The 18,499-nt window shown below is 43.2% G+C and overlaps 1 protein-coding gene across 1 annotated transcript in view; it reads left to right on the top strand.

Annotated features, from left to right (window-relative positions):
• The window catches only part of micu1 (mitochondrial calcium uptake 1), a 42,913-nt gene that overhangs the window by 13,860 nt on the left and 10,554 nt on the right, over positions 1–18,499 (top strand). The window contains exons 6-8 of the mRNA XM_069658455.1: positions 13,232–13,346; positions 15,964–16,046; positions 16,835–17,035. Coding sequence (XP_069514556.1) covers positions 13,232–13,346; positions 15,964–16,046; positions 16,835–17,035 — 399 coding nt within the window. The remainder of the gene's footprint in view (positions 1–13,231; positions 13,347–15,963; positions 16,047–16,834; positions 17,036–18,499) is intronic.

Here is an 18,499-nt window from a genome sequence, read left to right as displayed (position 1 = left end):
CACCCAGCAGCCCTGTGACTGGAGGAGAGCGTGCAGAGATGCATGAAGGCTGTGATTAAAAACCAGGTTATTCACCAGATATTGATCTGTGAACTCTTCCTGAGTTAAAACATTCGTATTCTGTCATTTGAACATGAACTTGTTTTCTTTGCTTTATTCAAGCTCTGAAAAACATGTTTTGCATCTTTTGGTTTTCTTGACCAGTCGTTATTTTCTTCAAATAAAAGACCGAAATGAGAATATTTTATTTTGAAGGAGGAGAAATGTTGTTTACAATAAAACAAAAGTTCATTTGACACAAGCCTGTAAATAGTAGAACCAGAGAAAAACAGATTTCTGCAGTGGTCTCTTATTTTTTTCCGGAGCTGTTTGGAGGTTTTTTAGAAGAAAGTTGTTCAAACGAAAAGCTGATAATGTAGTCAAACTTTTTTATAAAGTCATCTTTTCAGAGGTGTCCATTAACCCTTAAATAACCAAATCTTATTTTCATACATAAAAAATTAAGCAAATGACTTGTGCGCCGTATAATCAGGCTCCATAGCCCACCAGAATACAGAAAGGCTTTTATCTGTTCATGCTTTGGATTTTAAATATGCAAACCCAGAGAGAGAGAGGAGGAAAGTACGCTCTAACTCAGCACTGAAGTGTGGGAGCTGTTTATGAAATAAAGAGAAAAATGAAAGTCAAAGATATTATCTCTAAAAAAGAAACTTATTGTGAATACCAAGATATAATGTGGTATTTATATGCAGTATTTCTTCTAGTTTATTTTAAAATCCACTGACTTTGATTTTGATATTACAAAATAACAAAATCCTTCCATGGAATGAAAAATAAAAGAATATAAATTTATTTTATCTTCCGTAGCCGAAATTACGTTGAAAAAAGTGAATATAAATAACTGTAATGATGCACAAATTAAGGCGATAACTCAATGTCTTAGAAATAAACTCTTACTTATTGAGGGCAGCTGGGTTACAGCAGATGTTTAATAGATAAAATAAAAAACACAGTTACAATCTGTAAGCAAAGCGTGCAGAAATGGATAGAGAAAAACAGCCGAGTGTAAAATGTTATTTCTGAGTAAACTTTGTTGATGTATTTTACTTACTTCTGTTTATCTGGCACAATGTGCTCAAGCTGGTGTCTCACTGAGATGCTTTAATTTCAGGTGCAACCTTTTAAAGAGAAAAGATGAATGAAAGAATGTAAATGTTTTGATGTTGTTTTCACAAATCATACTACTTTGTTTATATCTTTGCATTAACTCCTGCTCTGCTAACTTCCTCTAAACCTTTTATTGTTCCCAAATCACTCGTCTAAAACGGCTTTCAAAATATTGTTAGAGATATTTTGCATTTCAGGGCAGTAAAGAACTCTTGGTTTACACCTATACAGGGATTCTATAACTATCTGCGGGCTATCTTAAAGTATTCAGTGCTTTTTAAACCATCATAAAAGCCTTCTGTTTCACGAAGCAGCTCCAAACTTAATCATTAAGAGGACCATGTTCAAAGCAAAGCGGCCCTGCCCACTGAGTAATGACCTATTTAAAGACAATAACAGCAGGTGAACTTTAGACAGGCAAACCCCCACGTTTCCACAGAGTGGCTTCAAAAGGAGCTCGTCTCTGTGCTAAACATTTCTCTGTTCCCAGTCAGGAGAATAAAAGCCATCAATATAAATCACCAACATCATTACTCTCATTACTGCTTTCCTTGATATTGATTCGTGACCATTACTGCCCTCACACTGATCCCAGGGAGCATCCCTCACACAGCAGCCAACCAGCCTCATTCATTTAGCATTAGCTAATCATCAGTTTGGTGGTGATTGTAGTTTCTAACCTCATTATAAAAGCCATCAGCCCCCCGGCTCCGTACCCCTTCTTCATGTAGTCAGATGAGCCACACCGACACCGTGAGGCGAACTTTTCTGTTCTGCAACTCAGGAGTGACTAAGCTTGATGTTATCTGAACGAGTTCCCAGAACTTTGATTCACCCCTATTCCAAAAGCATGTCACCCAAAGAGCTGGGTTGTACATTAATCAGAAATGAATGTGAAATTCTGCGCTGGCCTTTAATCAAAATGTAGCACCTTTCATTTATGAGCCTTATCTGCTTATGTAAATGTCATCCCTGTCTCCAGGCCTCATGTTTTTTTTATTTGCCAGGCAAATCTATGTGCATGTGATTCGTCAGGTTCTGCATTTAGCTTCAGTTGTGCCCTGAGATTTTACTGCCCTGGCCCGAGCAGCCTGAGAGCTCCCCTCCCTCTTTCTTTTTTTCAGGAAGCATGTGCCTTCTCCTCATTGGGTTAATGGTCCCCCCTAGCTAGTTGGAGGAATAAACCATTACTGGTTCCTTCCAAGAAGCCATGAAATCTAGTTCACATGAAACTTAAAACTGGATAGATTTAGAGCCAGATGAAATGGACACGGCGAGTGTTGTGGCGCAGTATCTATAGAGTATATATCATGAAGTTGATGGAGGGTGTGGTGGCGTACAAAGGGAGCGTTTCAGATGGGGGGTTGGGTGGTGATGAAGGTCAATGGCAGAGAGGTGAACAGTATTGTGTGAGAGTAACATGAGAGCTCTCTTTAAAGCTCTCTGTGTCACACTTCCCGTGTTTTTATTTAGAAATAGCGAAGCCCACTGAGAGACTTGTCACATACGTACTGTTTGGCCACGGTTAAGTGTCTAAAAGAGTCTCACTACACCCCCTCCTGTTCACGTTAATGAGTTCCAGGCTGGTGGGTATGTAAACATTATATGCCCTATATGGCTGTTAAACAACTGCTGCTCATATTGACTCACCCTGTTGGTTTCTATTTTCCTGTCCAGAGAAAGATTATTTTTAATGATTAACGTTTTATTGACTTTCTGACAACAACAGAAAACCACAAGCAGAACTGCAGCAGATACTATTTATTCCGCTTCAGGTGCATGTGCATGGAAGTGCAGCAAAAACACAGTAATTAACACCAGGTCAAACCTCCGCCACATAAACAAAAGGTAGAAAAAGTTCCGTTAATGCATCCAGGACTTGATTTCTTGAGCCCCTCCCATTCCTACACCTGAGTCTGTGCCTCTCCATATAACAGGCCTCCCAATGCAATTAATAGGGGAAAAAGGCACGTAACACCCTATGAATCATGCAACATGTAGAGTTTCAGAATAAAAGTCTTATTTTTTAGGAGCTCCATGACTTTAAATGGGATTTCCTGTCTTCTCTAAATTGTTTCATCGCACCTTTCTCTGCCCTTAATTCACTCCATCTCCGTGCTTCCTCCTCCCCTGATCATGTGGGTGTGCTTTTAAGCTGCTGTAATCTTATGTTGATGTGACCTGACGTTGTCGTTGTTTACTGTTGATGATTCTCTCGTGCTCTTCTCAGCCGTCCTCTCTCATTCACATAACAAGTAATCCCTCCATTTTCTCTCTCTCTTCCCTTCCTCGTGAATAACGAATCATCCTCAACGACCCAAAAAAAAAAAAAAAATCCCTAATTTTTCTCTGTCTCCTCCCCCCAATCATCCCATCTACGGATCCCCATTCTCCACCCACACACTCCCCGTCCCCCCTGCTCTCCTCCTCTTCTGTCTCCCTCCCTCCTTCCTCATCTCCTTCCCGTTCTGCCCCTCCCTCTCTGCAGGACTTCTGGCAGGTATGGGGTGTGTGCCGAGCAGCATGTGTGCACCTGAATGAAAAAATGCAACTTAGTAGTCACTACCTTCTCCCTTCTTTCCATCTAAACTTCTTCTTATGCCTTCTTATTTTCTTTCTACCTTTCTATAACTCACTCTTTCCCTCCTCTGTGTTAATGTGAAGGGCTTAGCTACTCACTGATGTTAGTCCAGGGGAACAGCTAAATAAGCACTTTTACTGTATTTAACACATCTCAGCTTCAGCAAGTGTGAAAACAGTCACGGCCTCGCTAAAGTTTACGACCACTGATAATAGGACAGCATCCAAACTGTGCATTAAAGTGTATATTTTCTAAAAAGAGACAAGAAGACTGGTGAATGTTAAATTTACATGAAGCTTTCCTCTCTCAGGATGTAAGTGCTGTAGGTGTTGAAAACAGCCTGAGGGGGAAGTGAAGAAGTACGAGGAAGGATGCAGATTAAAGCATTCTTAACTATTTTCTTATATACTAAACAGGGTTATATCATGGTCACATATCCGGCCTTGCATAAGTATTCATCTCCCTTGGAGTTTTCCACATTTTTCCTCATTAAAATCTGACATTTTAGTGACTTACTCAAACTTTTAACTGTTTGAATATCAAAAAAGAGCAGTGCAGGTATCTGTTGGGTGCAGCCTGAAGGCAGTAGTCTGCAATTCTGGACATTTTGTTTTAAAAAACCCAATAAAATCCATGTTGGGGGGTGTAAACTTATGCAATGCCCTGTAAAGTACAGGTGTCTGAGAGGCTGCAGTGCAAAAGTACATTACCTGCAGATAACTTACTGTGCTTTAATGTTCTTTTGATCCACTGTCAACCATTTTTAAAGGAAGTTAAAAGATGGTTGTAAACCTTCCCTGATTGCCTGTGTAAATGACCATGGTATAAGCACATAATACACTCAAAGATGCCCTAATGTGGATGGAACACATTTGGTGGAGGGAAGGCCACTCTCTTTCCTCTGCCGTATCTGTCCACCCGGATGCTAAGTTGCTATCGCTCACATAAATGTGTATAAGTCTGTTCATTTAAGCATTTACTTGAGAACCTATTGCAATTCAAATGCTCTGATATACACATTTATGTCAGTAAGTGCAGATAAATGAGCCTTGACCTATAGGTTTTATCTACTGAATGATTTGGCCTTTAAGCAGGTCTGAATGCCTCTGTCAGTCAGGATGATGTGAAGGTAAGCCAAGCGTAGCAAAGGGCAGGTTACAACCTGTGTTATAATGACGGGGAGTGTCAGAAACTGGAGTAGGCACACAACATATCGTGTGTGTGCTCGTATCAAATAGACAAACTGTGTATTGTATCGGACGTTGTGTTGGAGGCCTCCCAGGTGACCGTTGTATAGCTTTTGGGGACAGCTGTGTACCGTGCCTTCCCTGCTGAATTATTCAAAGTGAGGACTTTACCTCTAAAGGGATTATTAAACACTGCAGCACTGCTACATAATTTACGCACTACTCAGGGCCCCAAGGTAAAGTTCACATACATTTATAGGCAGATTTTAGGAGAACGTCAGGTCTTGCAAAGCTGAGATGCAAAGAGCAGCTAAAATGAGTCAGTTATTAGGAACTTGTATTGATCAATGCCAAATCATAGCCATGCTGTTCCCCTGCACTCCCTCTGTTCTGCTTTAAAAACTCACCTTTTCTCCTCCTCCTGTCATCTCTTCCAAGAAGTGTCAGCTCTAGCTTTCCACATGCTTTGGCACTCTAGCCTTTCCTCCCAGCATGCCCTGCTCTTTTGCCTGTGTCTCAAAGAGAAAGTAGCTGGTGGTGGCGCCCCCTCTCTGCGCATGGTGGCATCACAGGGTGGTTTTGGACCTGGGAAATGGCTCTGTTAGCTAACAGCAAGGCTGTATTGATGTGCTTGATATTTAACCTCCACAAATCCATCCTCTGGATTGTCTGCATGGTTTCTGTAGAGCATGGTTTAGGCAGGACTTGGTCTGTTCATTTAAAATGTATCCAAAGTGTTCCTACATGCTGTAGCCCTCTCTGTATGTAAAGCCACAGCGTTTGAAGTGAGACCCGCTACGACTGCGAGCGGACACCTGTCACTCAGAGGGAGTGCGGACGTGGCCGCTCCAATGGAAACAAGCCTCTTGTCACCAACTGTTGTCATGTTCCCTCTTTCTGATTTCACAGGAAGCTCCCAGGGGCCGCTGTTTGGACTGTTGCCTCTCTATTCCTCTATCTTTTCTCACTGTCTTCAATTTTTACCTGCTCCCTTTGCCCTCTCTATAAAAGCTTTAATAGTCACACACTACATTTTCTCTCTTTTTTTCTGCACCTCTCTTTCGTCTCCTGATCTATTGTAATAGAGGTTCGGTTGTCGGTACACCTGGTCAGCTAATTCAAGTCCCTCCCTCCTCTCGTGAGACAGCTGCTATTCCTCAGCGCCTCAAATTTGTTTATTAAGCGTTCCACATCAGGGTCCATTATTCTGATTTTGCTCCCACAATAATTAGGAGTTATTAACAGTACACCTGCTCTGCAGTTACCCCTGGGACTAGTAGGTGGGAAGCTAATACATTACTGTTCTCTGCCCGTCCAGCTGCAGACTGTGGTGCTTTGGTCTGACTGAATCATTACATATAGGAATGAAGTATTCACTCCTGATGTCTCTGAGGGTCAAGGATGGATTATGGCGATGCTTTTACAGTGCCTTGCATAAGTATTCACCCCCTTGAGCTTTTCCAAATGCTGTCATGTTAAAATCCATCCATCCATTTTCTTCTCCTTATCTGGGGTCGGGTCATAGTGGCAGCAGGCTGAGCAAGTTAGCCCAGGCGTCCCTCTCTCTAGCAACATTTTCCAGCTCCTCCTGGGGGATCCCGAGGCGTTCCCAGGCCAGACGGGATAGGCTATAATCCCTCCAGCGGGCTCTGGGTCTACCACGGGGCCTCCTCCCAGTTGTGAGTGCCCGGAAAACCTCCACAGGGAGGCGCTCAGGAGGCATCCTAATCAGATGCCCGAACCACCTCAACTGGCTCCTTTCGATGCGAAGGAGTACCAGCTCTACTCCGAGCTTCCTCCGGATGTCTGAGCTCCTTACCCTGTCTCTCAGGCTGAGCCCAGACACCCTGATGAGTAAACTCATTACGACTGCTTGTATCCTCCATCTCTTCCTTTGCGGTCAAAGCTCATGACCACAAGTGAGGGTTGAAACGTAGACCCACTGGTAAATTGAGAGCTTTGCCTTACGGGTCAGCTCTTTCTTCCCACGACAGTCTGGTCCAATGCCTGCGTTACTGCTGAAGCTGCACCAACCTGCCTGTCAATCTCACAATCCATTTTAACCTCACTCGTGAACAAGACCCTGAGATACTTGAACTCCTTCGCTTGGCGCAGAGACTCACTCCCCTCCCGAAGGGAGCAATCCACCGTTTTCCAGCAGAGAACCACGGCCTCAGACTTGGGGGTGCTGACTCTCACCCCAACAGCCTCGCATTCGGCTGCAAACCACCACAGTGGCTGCTGGAGGTCACAGTTTGATGAAGCCAACCGAACCACATCATCTGCAAAATGCAGAGATGCAAGTCTGAGGTCCCCTATGCAATGCACTGTATGTTTTTAATGGTGTTAAAGGTCGAGTACTGCGCACAGATCACACTTTGTTTCAGGTTTGCGTTGTGTCTTGAATAGAGATGATGGCCTAGCTGTATGTGTTGCAGCGATGGACATTTGCACCGACACACTGTGAGAGCTTCCAGCCACCATTCAGAAATGCCAGGCTCAGACCTGGGTTGACTTTACCCTGAAGTGGGTCATTCTGAATTCCCTTTCCCCTGAAACTCACGTCTTTCTTTGTACCTGCCAAAGTGATGATAACCCTGGAGCTGCCACATCACACAGAGCGGCATGAAGGTGCAGATCCATTTTTAATGCATTTGTCTGGCTGCCCTTCCCCTTCTCTCTTGCACACACTCAGCGCTGTCCGTCTGTCGCACTATACATGCCACTCTTTTTTTTAAACCCTGAGTGGTGTAGTAGTGCTCCAGTGCACCATGTTCTGCTGGGACTCACCTGTGCAAAAGATGAGAGGTTGCTCAGGGACAGACATCACTCTCCACACATCGATGTATAGACGGAGAGTGCGGGCAGCTCTTGGCAGCTTTTGCTTTTCATCTTCAGCAGCAGGTCTCAGGCTGGACTCCTTAATTCATCCCTTTGTTGTGGTGCCCAGAGGACACTGCCCAGAAAACAGAGTCCTGTGACATAATCTGAGAAGAGTTATTGTGTGTTTTAGCGTGATGATTAATATTTTAAAGCTTTAACACAGACTCCGTGACTTAAATTCATTTCTTTCATCATCCCCTTACTGTTATCGGGGTGTCTGCAGCTGCAGTGTTGGACAGGCTCACTGATCTAATCAGTAACAAAGCACTGCAGTCTGTACTATGGTATTAGAGAGGGCCAAGACTATGCTGCATTCAGCTCCTAGGCCAAGTGCACGGCCACACAAAGTGCTGTTGGGGCAGTTTGAAGAACAAGAGGACAGCTAGCAGAAAATGGATGGTTGGCACGCTTTGTAGCACTTTGTCTACTACCACCCTCCTGTGCTGTGATTGGCATAAAAGTTGGACTTTGTTTTAGCCCAAACCAGAATCTTTTCCTAAACCTAACCAAGTAGAATTGGTGCATAAAACCAACCAAACTGCTACATTTTCACAAAGTTAACCACACGCTTGGTAAGCTTCAGGAAACGATCACGGTTTGATTTCACAAAAGACACAAACGGCGATCTCAAGGGTTGAAGTCCCGTGTTTGACTGAATGGCTTTCTTTGCCAATCACAGCACAAGAGGATGGGATTAGAAGGAGCTCTGTCAAGGACAAAAGTAAGGCAGGTGGTGCCTAACATACTTGTAGTTTCCCAATGTACATGCAAGGAGACTGCAGTGTAATGTGGTGAATCATGTATCATCTCAATCACTGTCACTTCAACAGCTGCATATTTTATTTTTACTGTGACATAAGGATGCTGGAGGGCTGCACACTGGTGCAGAGGTTAGCGGTGTCGCCTCACAGCTAGAAGGTTCCCAGTTGAATCCCGGTTTGGGGGCCTTTCTGTGTGGAGTTTTCCCTGTGCATGCATGGATTCTCTCCAGGTACTCCGGCCTCCTCCCAGATTCAAAAGACTTGCTTGTTGGCTTCGTTGGTGACTCTAAATTGCCCGTAGTGGTGAATGTGAGTATGAAGGTTGTTGTGTCAGCCCTGTGATTGACTGCCGATCAGTCCAGGGTGTAACCCCGCCTCTGGCCCAATGACAGCTGGGATAGGCTCCAGCCCCCTGCGACCCTTAACAGGATAAGCGGTATAGATAATGGATGGATAAGGATGCTGGAGATCAGAAAGAAATGTGTGCCTTCTCATCAGCCCAGCTATAAGTGAAACCATAAGAGCAACAGCGCTATGCGGTCTATTTGATCATGTAACGTTGTTTTGTTTTAAAGCTGATTATATAACAATGCTTTGCTGCAATCGTATAATTCCTCTGTGTGGGATTTAAAAAACATTTTGTGTGAATCCTAGAAAGATTTTCTTGCAGTCCAAGTCTAAGTGTCACTTTTCACTGGTGTTCTTAGAAAGTGTTTCTTAGCCACTCATGTGAAATGAGGAGAAAGAGATTCAGCCTCTTTGCAGGCGCCCCTCTGGCTGTGCGTTACTTGTAGGGGCCTGGTGTGTGCAAAGATTGGGTTAGTTGAAATTTGGCCAGGGCAGCTATCCGGGCAGCTCTATAGCCTGGTGCTCTGGAGAGATTAGCCCCGACTGAACCCTTAACCCCGGCTGTGTGTGTATATGACAGCAGTGCATTTGAGTGCCCCGCTGCCAGTGCCGCCCTGCCAGCAGCTCTGTCAGCATCGTGTTTCTGCCTCAGCTCACAGGCGAGTTGGTTCGTTCAGTCCGTCATCTGGACAGAGCCTGTGGAATTGGCCATATTGTAGCTGACACACGCAGACATGTATGAGCACATGAGCAGGCTCAGGGCAGAGATTTGGTCAGATCCACACGGTATGCTGTGGAGTTGACACTGATCAACAGACACGCACGCTGACAGACGAGGCTCGAGCTGTTAATTAACTTGAAAGCTGCAGCATTCAGATTACAGTCATTCAACGACCAGTGCTTTGGGAGAAATCAAACAATGTTAAAAATGGACTCCGATGTAGTTGGGATCCTTTTAGTGACTGCCGCAGCCTGTTTTATTGACATTTTGTCCTCTGGGTGGATGAATCAAAACGCTGGAATACTAACCTGATAAGACACACAGACTATGTCCGTCTGGGGAAATAAGTAACCTAATAGGTGTCTCTAGCATATAAAGCTTTTCATCTCAATTATATACAGTGCCTTGCATAAGTTTTCAACAACCTTGGACTTTGCACATTACCTGGAAATGGCTAGGGAACGAGGGGAGTAACTATACAATTAAACCCAGGGAAAAAGAAGAAAGGAAAAGGCCTGAGCAAAATAATGTAATTTATTAACAAACTAAGACAATCTCTTTTTTTGTAACAACAAAAACCGAAGATAAAGAAGCAGGTATAGAAGCACAACACTTTAAAAAACAAAGGAACACTACAGCAGAGAAAAAGACTCCCTCCTCCTTAAGAAGCAGCAAGCACCGGTGACCTTTGACACAGCCGGATGGCCCACTGGCACTGGCTGCCTACCCTCTCCTGCTCTTTAGACTCTGGCCTTGATTTCTAAGTGGATCCAGGTGAGCTCAATCACCAGCTGCACCGAGAGCGAGAGCTGCAGCTGAAGAGCACAGGAGAGAGAGACACACACAAAGACATACTATAACACACTGCACTACTGTGTGCAACAGACTCTACCAGGTTTGACATATTAGCGTTGCAACCTGGAATTCAAAGTGGCTCATTTAGGCTTTTTACAGTTTGATTAACAAAAAGAGCCGACGTGCTCAAGAATTAACCTGAAGAAAAGTATTTGCACCTGATCTTATTAAGTCATTTTGCAGAAAAGCACTCGAAGCTTTTTTTATTTTTTTATGTAAATTATTTTAAGTACGAGGTTAAGTTTCTCGTGCACTTAAAAGTGATTGACTTTTTGTGTTGGTCCTTTAAACAAAACTTTGCACTGGTAACATAACATATTCAAAGTTCAAGGGGGATGAATACTTCTGCAAGGCTCTGAATACATTTTGTGCTGTTGATTGCCTTGTTGCTGGAACACCAAACTTCAGGGGGAAGCTGAGGTGTTCACAACTGACAGAAAGATGGAGGATGAAGGGAAAGATAGGACATCATCTCTCAGCAGAGCCACAAAATCCGCAGAGGAAGCTTTAAATCCACAAAGAAACCAACAGCACAGATTGATATACACACTGCTGTTATACCGGTGTGTCTGCTTGAGAGCGCTCGCGGTGTTTCATCCTACATTTGTTGGATAGATGTACTGTTTGATAGCACATTATGTTTGTGAGATCGAGCAAGAGATTGAAAACAATATCTTTCGTGCATCCTGAAAGAGAGACCCGTGCTCTCCTGACTGCGCTCACAGGCTGCATCAGAAACATCTAAAAGTTTGTAGCCTATCCGTTCATATGTCCGTACAAACTCTCCTTTTATAAGCTGAATATGCTGTTTGGTTCCACTCTTTCGCCATTATATTTAGACGTCTTCCCTTGAATGTCACTGTGGCTATTCTGCGGGGGTGTTTTTGTCCTTGACTCAGTCCACTGAAAAAAGTGAGTTATTACGCCTAATGTGCTCTGTGCCTCCGCTCTGATCATTATAATGAGGCCCAGTGTGGTTATGTCTCTCATGTGTGTAGTTGTGTATCTGCCAGTGTGGGCATGAGTCTGTGCTTGCCCATTGAAATACACACTTATGCAGTGGTGTGTTTTGTGGACCGGCATTAGGACTCTGGTTCACCTCAGGCCCTGAGGGCTTTTCTGTGGGGGGCCCAATACCGACCTCTTTTACTCTTAGTCTCTCTCTTTTTACTCTTTCTTCTGTCTATTATGTGCAAGCCTTTCCCTCTTTAGTATCCTCTCACTCATAAACACCTGCACACACCTGATAGCCTGCAACTTAAGGCTCTAGTTGTTAAAATGTTGCTGTTTCTGTCCGTCTGTTTCTCTCAACCTGGAGGCAATCGTCCAAAAATAACTTCTCTCTCCCACTCCCTTCTCCCCTTTATACTGTGTGTGGATATCATTAATAATAAATGTTTCCGTAGAAACCACTATTTTCTATATTTGCATCACTGTCATGCAAGATATGATTTGGCGATAGTGTTTTAAATGATCTGCTGTTGCCAGATGTTATTTACACTGTTTGTATCTCATGAGGAGGGAGTCGGTTCATGGGGGAAGAATTTGAATTTTGTCATGTTATGGTTTTAAGGGGGATGCCACCAAGTTTCAGTACTCATATATGCTTTTGTAAGTGAGTCTAAGTTAATTTCAAATAAGAATATTGGCCTAGCTTTAATTTGCAGTGATCACCAGAGACAACACTGCAGAAATATGACAACTTACGACGTCTTAATAACAGCGTTGTCAGTGAAGCTGCATCGTTTTCTATTTTCACGCATGCACACGTTAATTACAGACTCCAGCGACCGCACGGCGTATTTGATTTCTAAACTTGAGTGGAATCCCCAATTATCTTGTTCTGAGCAAGATGTTTTCTGTGTGTGTGTGTGTGTGTGTGACAATATGAATGCACATGCTTGTCTTTGTTGTTGAAGGCCCTGCTAAAGACAGCAGAGGCCACGCTGTTCGCTAACAGTTGTTTCTCCTCCTTCCTCCTCCTCTGAATTGGACCTCTTACAGACGGAGGTAACTCCACGCGGGCTCAGCGTGGCCCACTACCCCCCACCTCCCCTCCCTGCTAAGGCATGCTCTGTCTCTGTCTACTATGTTTGGTGGACACTGTTTTCCAAGTCTCTCTCACTGAGTGTGTAGTGTGCATGTGATGTAGTCTCTGTTTTCATGCAATGCTGTAAGTATACACATGCTAACAGAACAACTTCCTTTAACTGCGTGTTTGTGAAAGCGAGCTACAGCCACTCTGATTTTAATGATTAATACATTTGGGTTGTGTTACAGATATGGTTAATCAATAGTGTGTGTTTGTGCGACAGTCTCTCGTGATGTTTTCCCTCTCTTTGTGTCAATTTCTCACTGTGAGTACAACCTCTGGTGGATGATGTGTTTTGTACTCAAACTGACCACAGACTAATTCTCCGTCACTTCCACTCTCACCTGCCTGAACGGCTTCGTGTGTATGCAGCATTTGCATGACTTTTATTGTGAAAAACCGTCTCACTCATTGTCATCCTCGTGCCCCAGGACTATTGTTAATGTGTTTGTGGAAGTACAGTATGTGTGTACGTTTCTGTGTTTGAGCTTCACTCTCGGACACACACACACACTTGCTTGCACGCACACACAAAGTCACACCTGGGACAGCTGCAAAGCTTTAAGGCTTCTGCTGAATCATGTGAATTGTTTTTAATATAACTTCCTCTTTTTATGTCCGCGCCTGGATGAGCAGAAGATCGCCCAGGAGAGGGAGAAGTTTGCAGATGAGGACAGCATCTTTTTCACACTGGGAGAATGTGGCCTTATCTCCTTCTCTGACTACATCTTCCTCACCACTGTGCTGTCCAGTAAGTATACACCTGAACTGTACAGACTTCCTACGTCCTTAAAATCCAAATCAGATCACTTTACAGATATTTAATGTAACCACCATGACATCACCCATTGGTTTGGAGACTACATTTTTGAAGCCTTAAGTGTCAAATTGCCTTAGCCATGTTGGTGACCGTATTCAGACGAGAGGGTGGAGCTGGAGAGGATCGAGGAGTTGTCAAACGTTATCAAAGCTATATAGTCTGAGCTCTTGGCTAGTTCATTAGCCGGCTAACAAGCTTAATAACCCTTTTGTTTCCCACAGAATGAGATTATATTTGTGTTGGTAGCTGAAGTTGTTTATTTATCAGTCCCTCCAGGAAGTTGCAAAGTCGCATTCCTGCAAATTCAACCAATTGCCGCAACTCCTGGTAAATTTGCTCGATCATCATATTTCCCTGCAAGCGTGAAGTCATTTATGTCACAAACTCACTTCTTAAATGGCAACTCTTACTGTATTACTTATGTTTTTGTCAGCACTGATCTCAAATAGTCATTGTATTGTCCCTTATCAGTTGTTTAATACTGTAAATGAATTAAATAATGTGTAGATTCACCTTTGCACATATGGATAGCATTGAATGTGCACGTGCAGTGAGAAATTAGTTTTTACACGGTTTATTTGGCGTCTTGTCACAGAAATGGAACAGAAGTGATGTCAGAAGACAAACAATTTGCTCAACCAATAGATGCTTTATTGAAGCATTTGTCCCAGCTGCTCACCGTGGACGTTTATAATAATCTCAAAGATTTTCATTTAAGTAAATGTCTGTTAAGTCACTATCTATCGCTGAATGAGGTAACACAATGGTGATTGAGCCTATGGCCCACTGATGAAAGCCTTTGCATTTGCAGTATTACAGACTGGGTGTCTGGTGAAACATTCAGGGAAAAAATCACAAGCGGCGCCCAGTTAGTGACGCATTTTCCATCAGCCAGCAGTGGTTGGTCTGCCAGAGAGGGTAGGCGGAGCTAAGCGGCTGCTTTTCTGGTCCCTGCAAGTGTTGCGAGTACACAGTAATCTACTATGGCTGAACACACAAAGAAAAGATGGATGACTACAGATACAACTTCAACAAGAAGTGAAAATCCAAAGAAAAAGAAACAAACTCGACGCTCAGATGAAGCAAACAGTCTGAAAAGGAAAGCGACCGTCAGCCAGGAAAATCAAGAGTTACAACCGGAGCCGACCGTGGACGTCACACATGCAGCACTGTCTGGATATCTGGGAAGTGTTCTCCCGCAATTACCGTTTATCGCCATAGGTGCTGTCAAAGAGAACGAAACTGAGATCTTTGAGATTATAATTTAAATGTGTTACACAGAAAAAAAAGGCCAAAAATCTGGCACTTTTTGCTGCAACAATCACAGAAAATACCTGTGATATCCCGGAGGTACTGATTTATGACACAAAAGAAGCCATGACGGTTTACAGAACGCAGTGGATGATGTGACAGCACTGCCCATCTGTCACTCAAACTGACCATGATTTCTCGGTGTGTTCTCGGCTCTCTGCTTTCTTACCGCTTCTGTTAAGACAGACAGTAAAAAGGAAACAGGTTTTCCAATGTGATATTATTTGCCAGTTTACAAAGCCGGCTGCCTGTTCAGTATGATCGGCGGTTCTGTCAAAGTTATTAATGTGTGTCGACCAAGCTAGCAGCCTCGGAGCTGTTGTGTTTCTCAGAATCCGTTTTAGATGGATCCACGATCGCTGTGCACGCAGGGAGCCAACTTCACATTAAGGCCTCCTTTCTGAACGTGTTTAGAGTTTGTGGTAATGAAAATGATTCTCTGACTCGTTTCTCTGGTAAACTTTTATCCCCAGCTTAGCTCAACCATTTATTATAATCCATTCATATGGAGGAAGTCTCTGGGGACGCTTTCAAGGACAAGTCGTTTTTAAGCAGACAGGGCAGGATGCCTTATGGTTGGTTTCAATCCATTTAACACGGCCACAAAAATAGTACAAAGGAGGACGTATTTCTCACACAGGCCTCATGGTTGTACATATTTATTGCTTTTATAAAGTCTGACAGGAGTCATCTTTAAAATCTCCCTGAAAAGAGAAGGGTTGTGAAAGAAGTAAATGATTATACTAATATGCAGTTGTAAAAGAGGAAGCTTTGAAAATAATCTGACAAATTACGCAATATATTGCGTAAATATTTCTGCTTTTGCTCTGCGTTTCATCAGATGAACAGTGTAAGAAATATAACCATTGTACGCAAAAACTCAGTTATCCTGCTGTTCAGAAAACAAACCTCACTGACTCTGCTTGTGTGGTCATTAAAGGCTGTTAGCAGCAGATGTAACAGTGCAGATGTAGAAACAGTGCAAATTTAGTAAGCCTAAATAGCTCATATAGACAGTGCAGGGTCTGTTCCAGCAGAGAGTGGGGCTGATCGTTTAGCCATCATCCTGCAGCCTGCTGACTATTGCATCAAACAGAGCATTTAAATTACCCCATGTACTCCACTGAGGAGTAAGATGAAAGCTGTATAATTGTATATGTGTGTTGCCTGGCTCGATCCACTTACATGTTCCTTTCATATTCTGCTGTATTGATTTGTGATTTTGTTTTGTGTCCAGCTCCCCAGAGGAACTTTGAGATCGCCTTCAAGATGTTTGATCTGAACGGCGATGGAGAGGTGGATCTGGAGGAGTTTGATCAGGTTAGACTGTAAACAGCTGCATGTCTCTCATACATCAGTCACACAACAACCCTGCACAGTATAAACATGTTAAAGGATGCACAAGGTTAAAACAGGCGGACCGTATGTTGGGACTGTGCTTTACGATCTGCAGTAGCTTCTGATTGAATTACAGTAACCAGTAACATACACTGACAGGCAATAAAAGCACACCCCTGCATTGCTTTGCACCACTGTGACGTTTTCCCAGAGTGCTGTGCACCCTGCGATATATCTGTCTTATTATAATAAAACACCTCATTTCTTTAAGGAGGTTATCTTTTTAGTCAGGCTTTTTATTTGGAGTAATTTTATAGCCTAATTCCAAGTTTTTATTATTGTTTTTTACATTATCAATAAAACTCCTTAAAATAAGACTTAATTAACACCAGTGATTAAAAATAAATGTCAAACTTTTTTATTTATTGTTGTAGTTTTAGAGGTTTTGCAAAAGTTTCAAGTATAATTATAAGTCTTTATTCCCTTTTTTTTTCTGTGCTATGTAAATTGACGCTGTGGAAACATTCTGTGCTGCATGTTTGTATGAAAGGTGGTTTATAAATAAAGTATATTAGAAATAATAATGTAAGGGAATAAATGAAAGCACATCCTATGAATCAACTTTGCTTTTTAAATCAAGCTTATCCAACACAAACCTCATAGGCTTTTTATCATGAACACTTACATGAATATTAAAACAATTATTATGAGACTTTATAAACTCCAGACAGTCGTCATAACTTCACTTTTACCCATGTTGGCGTCCTCAGGTCCAGAGCATCATTCGATCTCAGACGAGTATGGGGATGCGACACCGCGACCGCTCCACCACAGGAAACACCCTGAAGACGGCCGGCTGCAGCTCCGCTCTCACCACCTACTTCTTCGGAGAAGACCTGAAGGGAAAACTCACCATCGGCAGCTTTCTGGAGTTTCAGAGGAAACTGCAGCACGATGTGCTCAAACTAGAGGTAAAGAAGAAGAGTGAGAGGAGGGGTTCAGTTTGATAATATTCATCTGAAGGTTTACTGTACTGTTGTTTACAGTATGAAATAATTTTAGTATTAAAATTATAATCTCGAAGATCTCCGTTTCGTTCTCTTTGGCGGCACCTATGGCGGTGAACAGTAATTGCAGGAGCACACTTCCCAGATATCCAGACAGTGCTGCATGTGTGACGTCCGCGGTTGGCTCCGGTTGTAACTCTTGATGTTCCCCGCTGACGGTCACTTTGAGATGATCACTTAAAGTATTTGCAGTAGTCTTAAATTTTAGTCTTGCCACCCATTTAGGAAAATTGAAATTGACAGCTCCCTCAGCTCTACAAACACTTTCTGCATATTAATACACCATCTGTAGGTAAGAGACAACTGTTTTGGGGAAGCTAACCATCAGTGCAGCTCTATGACCTTCATAGCTGCGCCTCTCAACTCCAACTCTACTCTCGGGTCTCACGTTGCTAGTCAGACTGCAAACAATCACAAGAAAAGAAAGTCTTGGCTCGGAAATCCTTTATTGCTTATCAGCTGTCTACACTGAAGCCCCTGAAAAAATTGGCCGTTGCTCTCAGAGGCTATATCCTTGTCAGACGATAGCTGATGGGCTCTGAGATTGACAGCTTCCTAACTCAGAGGAAGTTCGTATTACTGTCCTTTACTGTTACAATTTGTCCAAATAAACCAAAAAGTGTCCCTGAGTCAGGGGTGAAGTAAGGAGGAAGTGACAGGTGAGCTTTATGCACAGCAAGGATGATAAGAAGCGCTGTTTGTGAGTGTCTGTCAGCGCTGGTCAGTGTCACTCCCTCAAGGCTGTGACAGTCAAATATAAAAGCCATCTTCAGCCTCCTCAGAGTGACTCAACCCCCCTCCCCTGCCTCCACAGTAACAGCAGCTGATCAGTGCTGTTAAGCATGTTGTTATTCTAATCCATCTCATAAGTGTGGTGTAGCGTCGTGTCTCACTGAAGCGTAATGGGCGCCCTCATATGAAGCTCCAAGAATAGCACCCGAGCCTGAAAAAGAGCGCTATCTGTCAGGTCTTAATGATACCACAATGCTCAGAGAGGGAAATCATAACAGCCCAGATAAGGTCGACACTAACATGTAATCCAATCGGGTTTCTGAAGTCTGAGTCTCACATCCTCGCCCTCACTCGGCTCTGCGTTTGCTGAGGCTGCAGCTCACACTGGGCCATATTTCACCAGCTGTAGCTGTTTTTTTTTGCAGAGTGCTGAACTCCTTCTTTTACTCGTTCTCCCTTGTTCTTGTTTTTGTCGCGCTGATAATATCGCTTTTTGATGAATACACATTTAAAGCGGGATAAACGGTCTTTTCAGCAGCCTTTATACAGTCTTCCAAGCACAATGTATACATTTTCTAAACCCAGGGATGCACGAAGAGAAGAACTTTTATCTATATAATAAGAATATATCAAATG

Source organism: Semicossyphus pulcher, unplaced genomic scaffold (genome assembly GCF_022749685.1).
Source record: "Semicossyphus pulcher isolate SPU_LCO1_2020_fin unplaced genomic scaffold, fSemPul1.0.p SCAF_12, whole genome shotgun sequence".
Taxonomy (NCBI): domain Eukaryota; kingdom Metazoa; phylum Chordata; class Actinopteri; order Labriformes; family Labridae; genus Semicossyphus; species Semicossyphus pulcher.
This window is presented reverse-complemented; position numbering and strand designations above follow the sequence as displayed.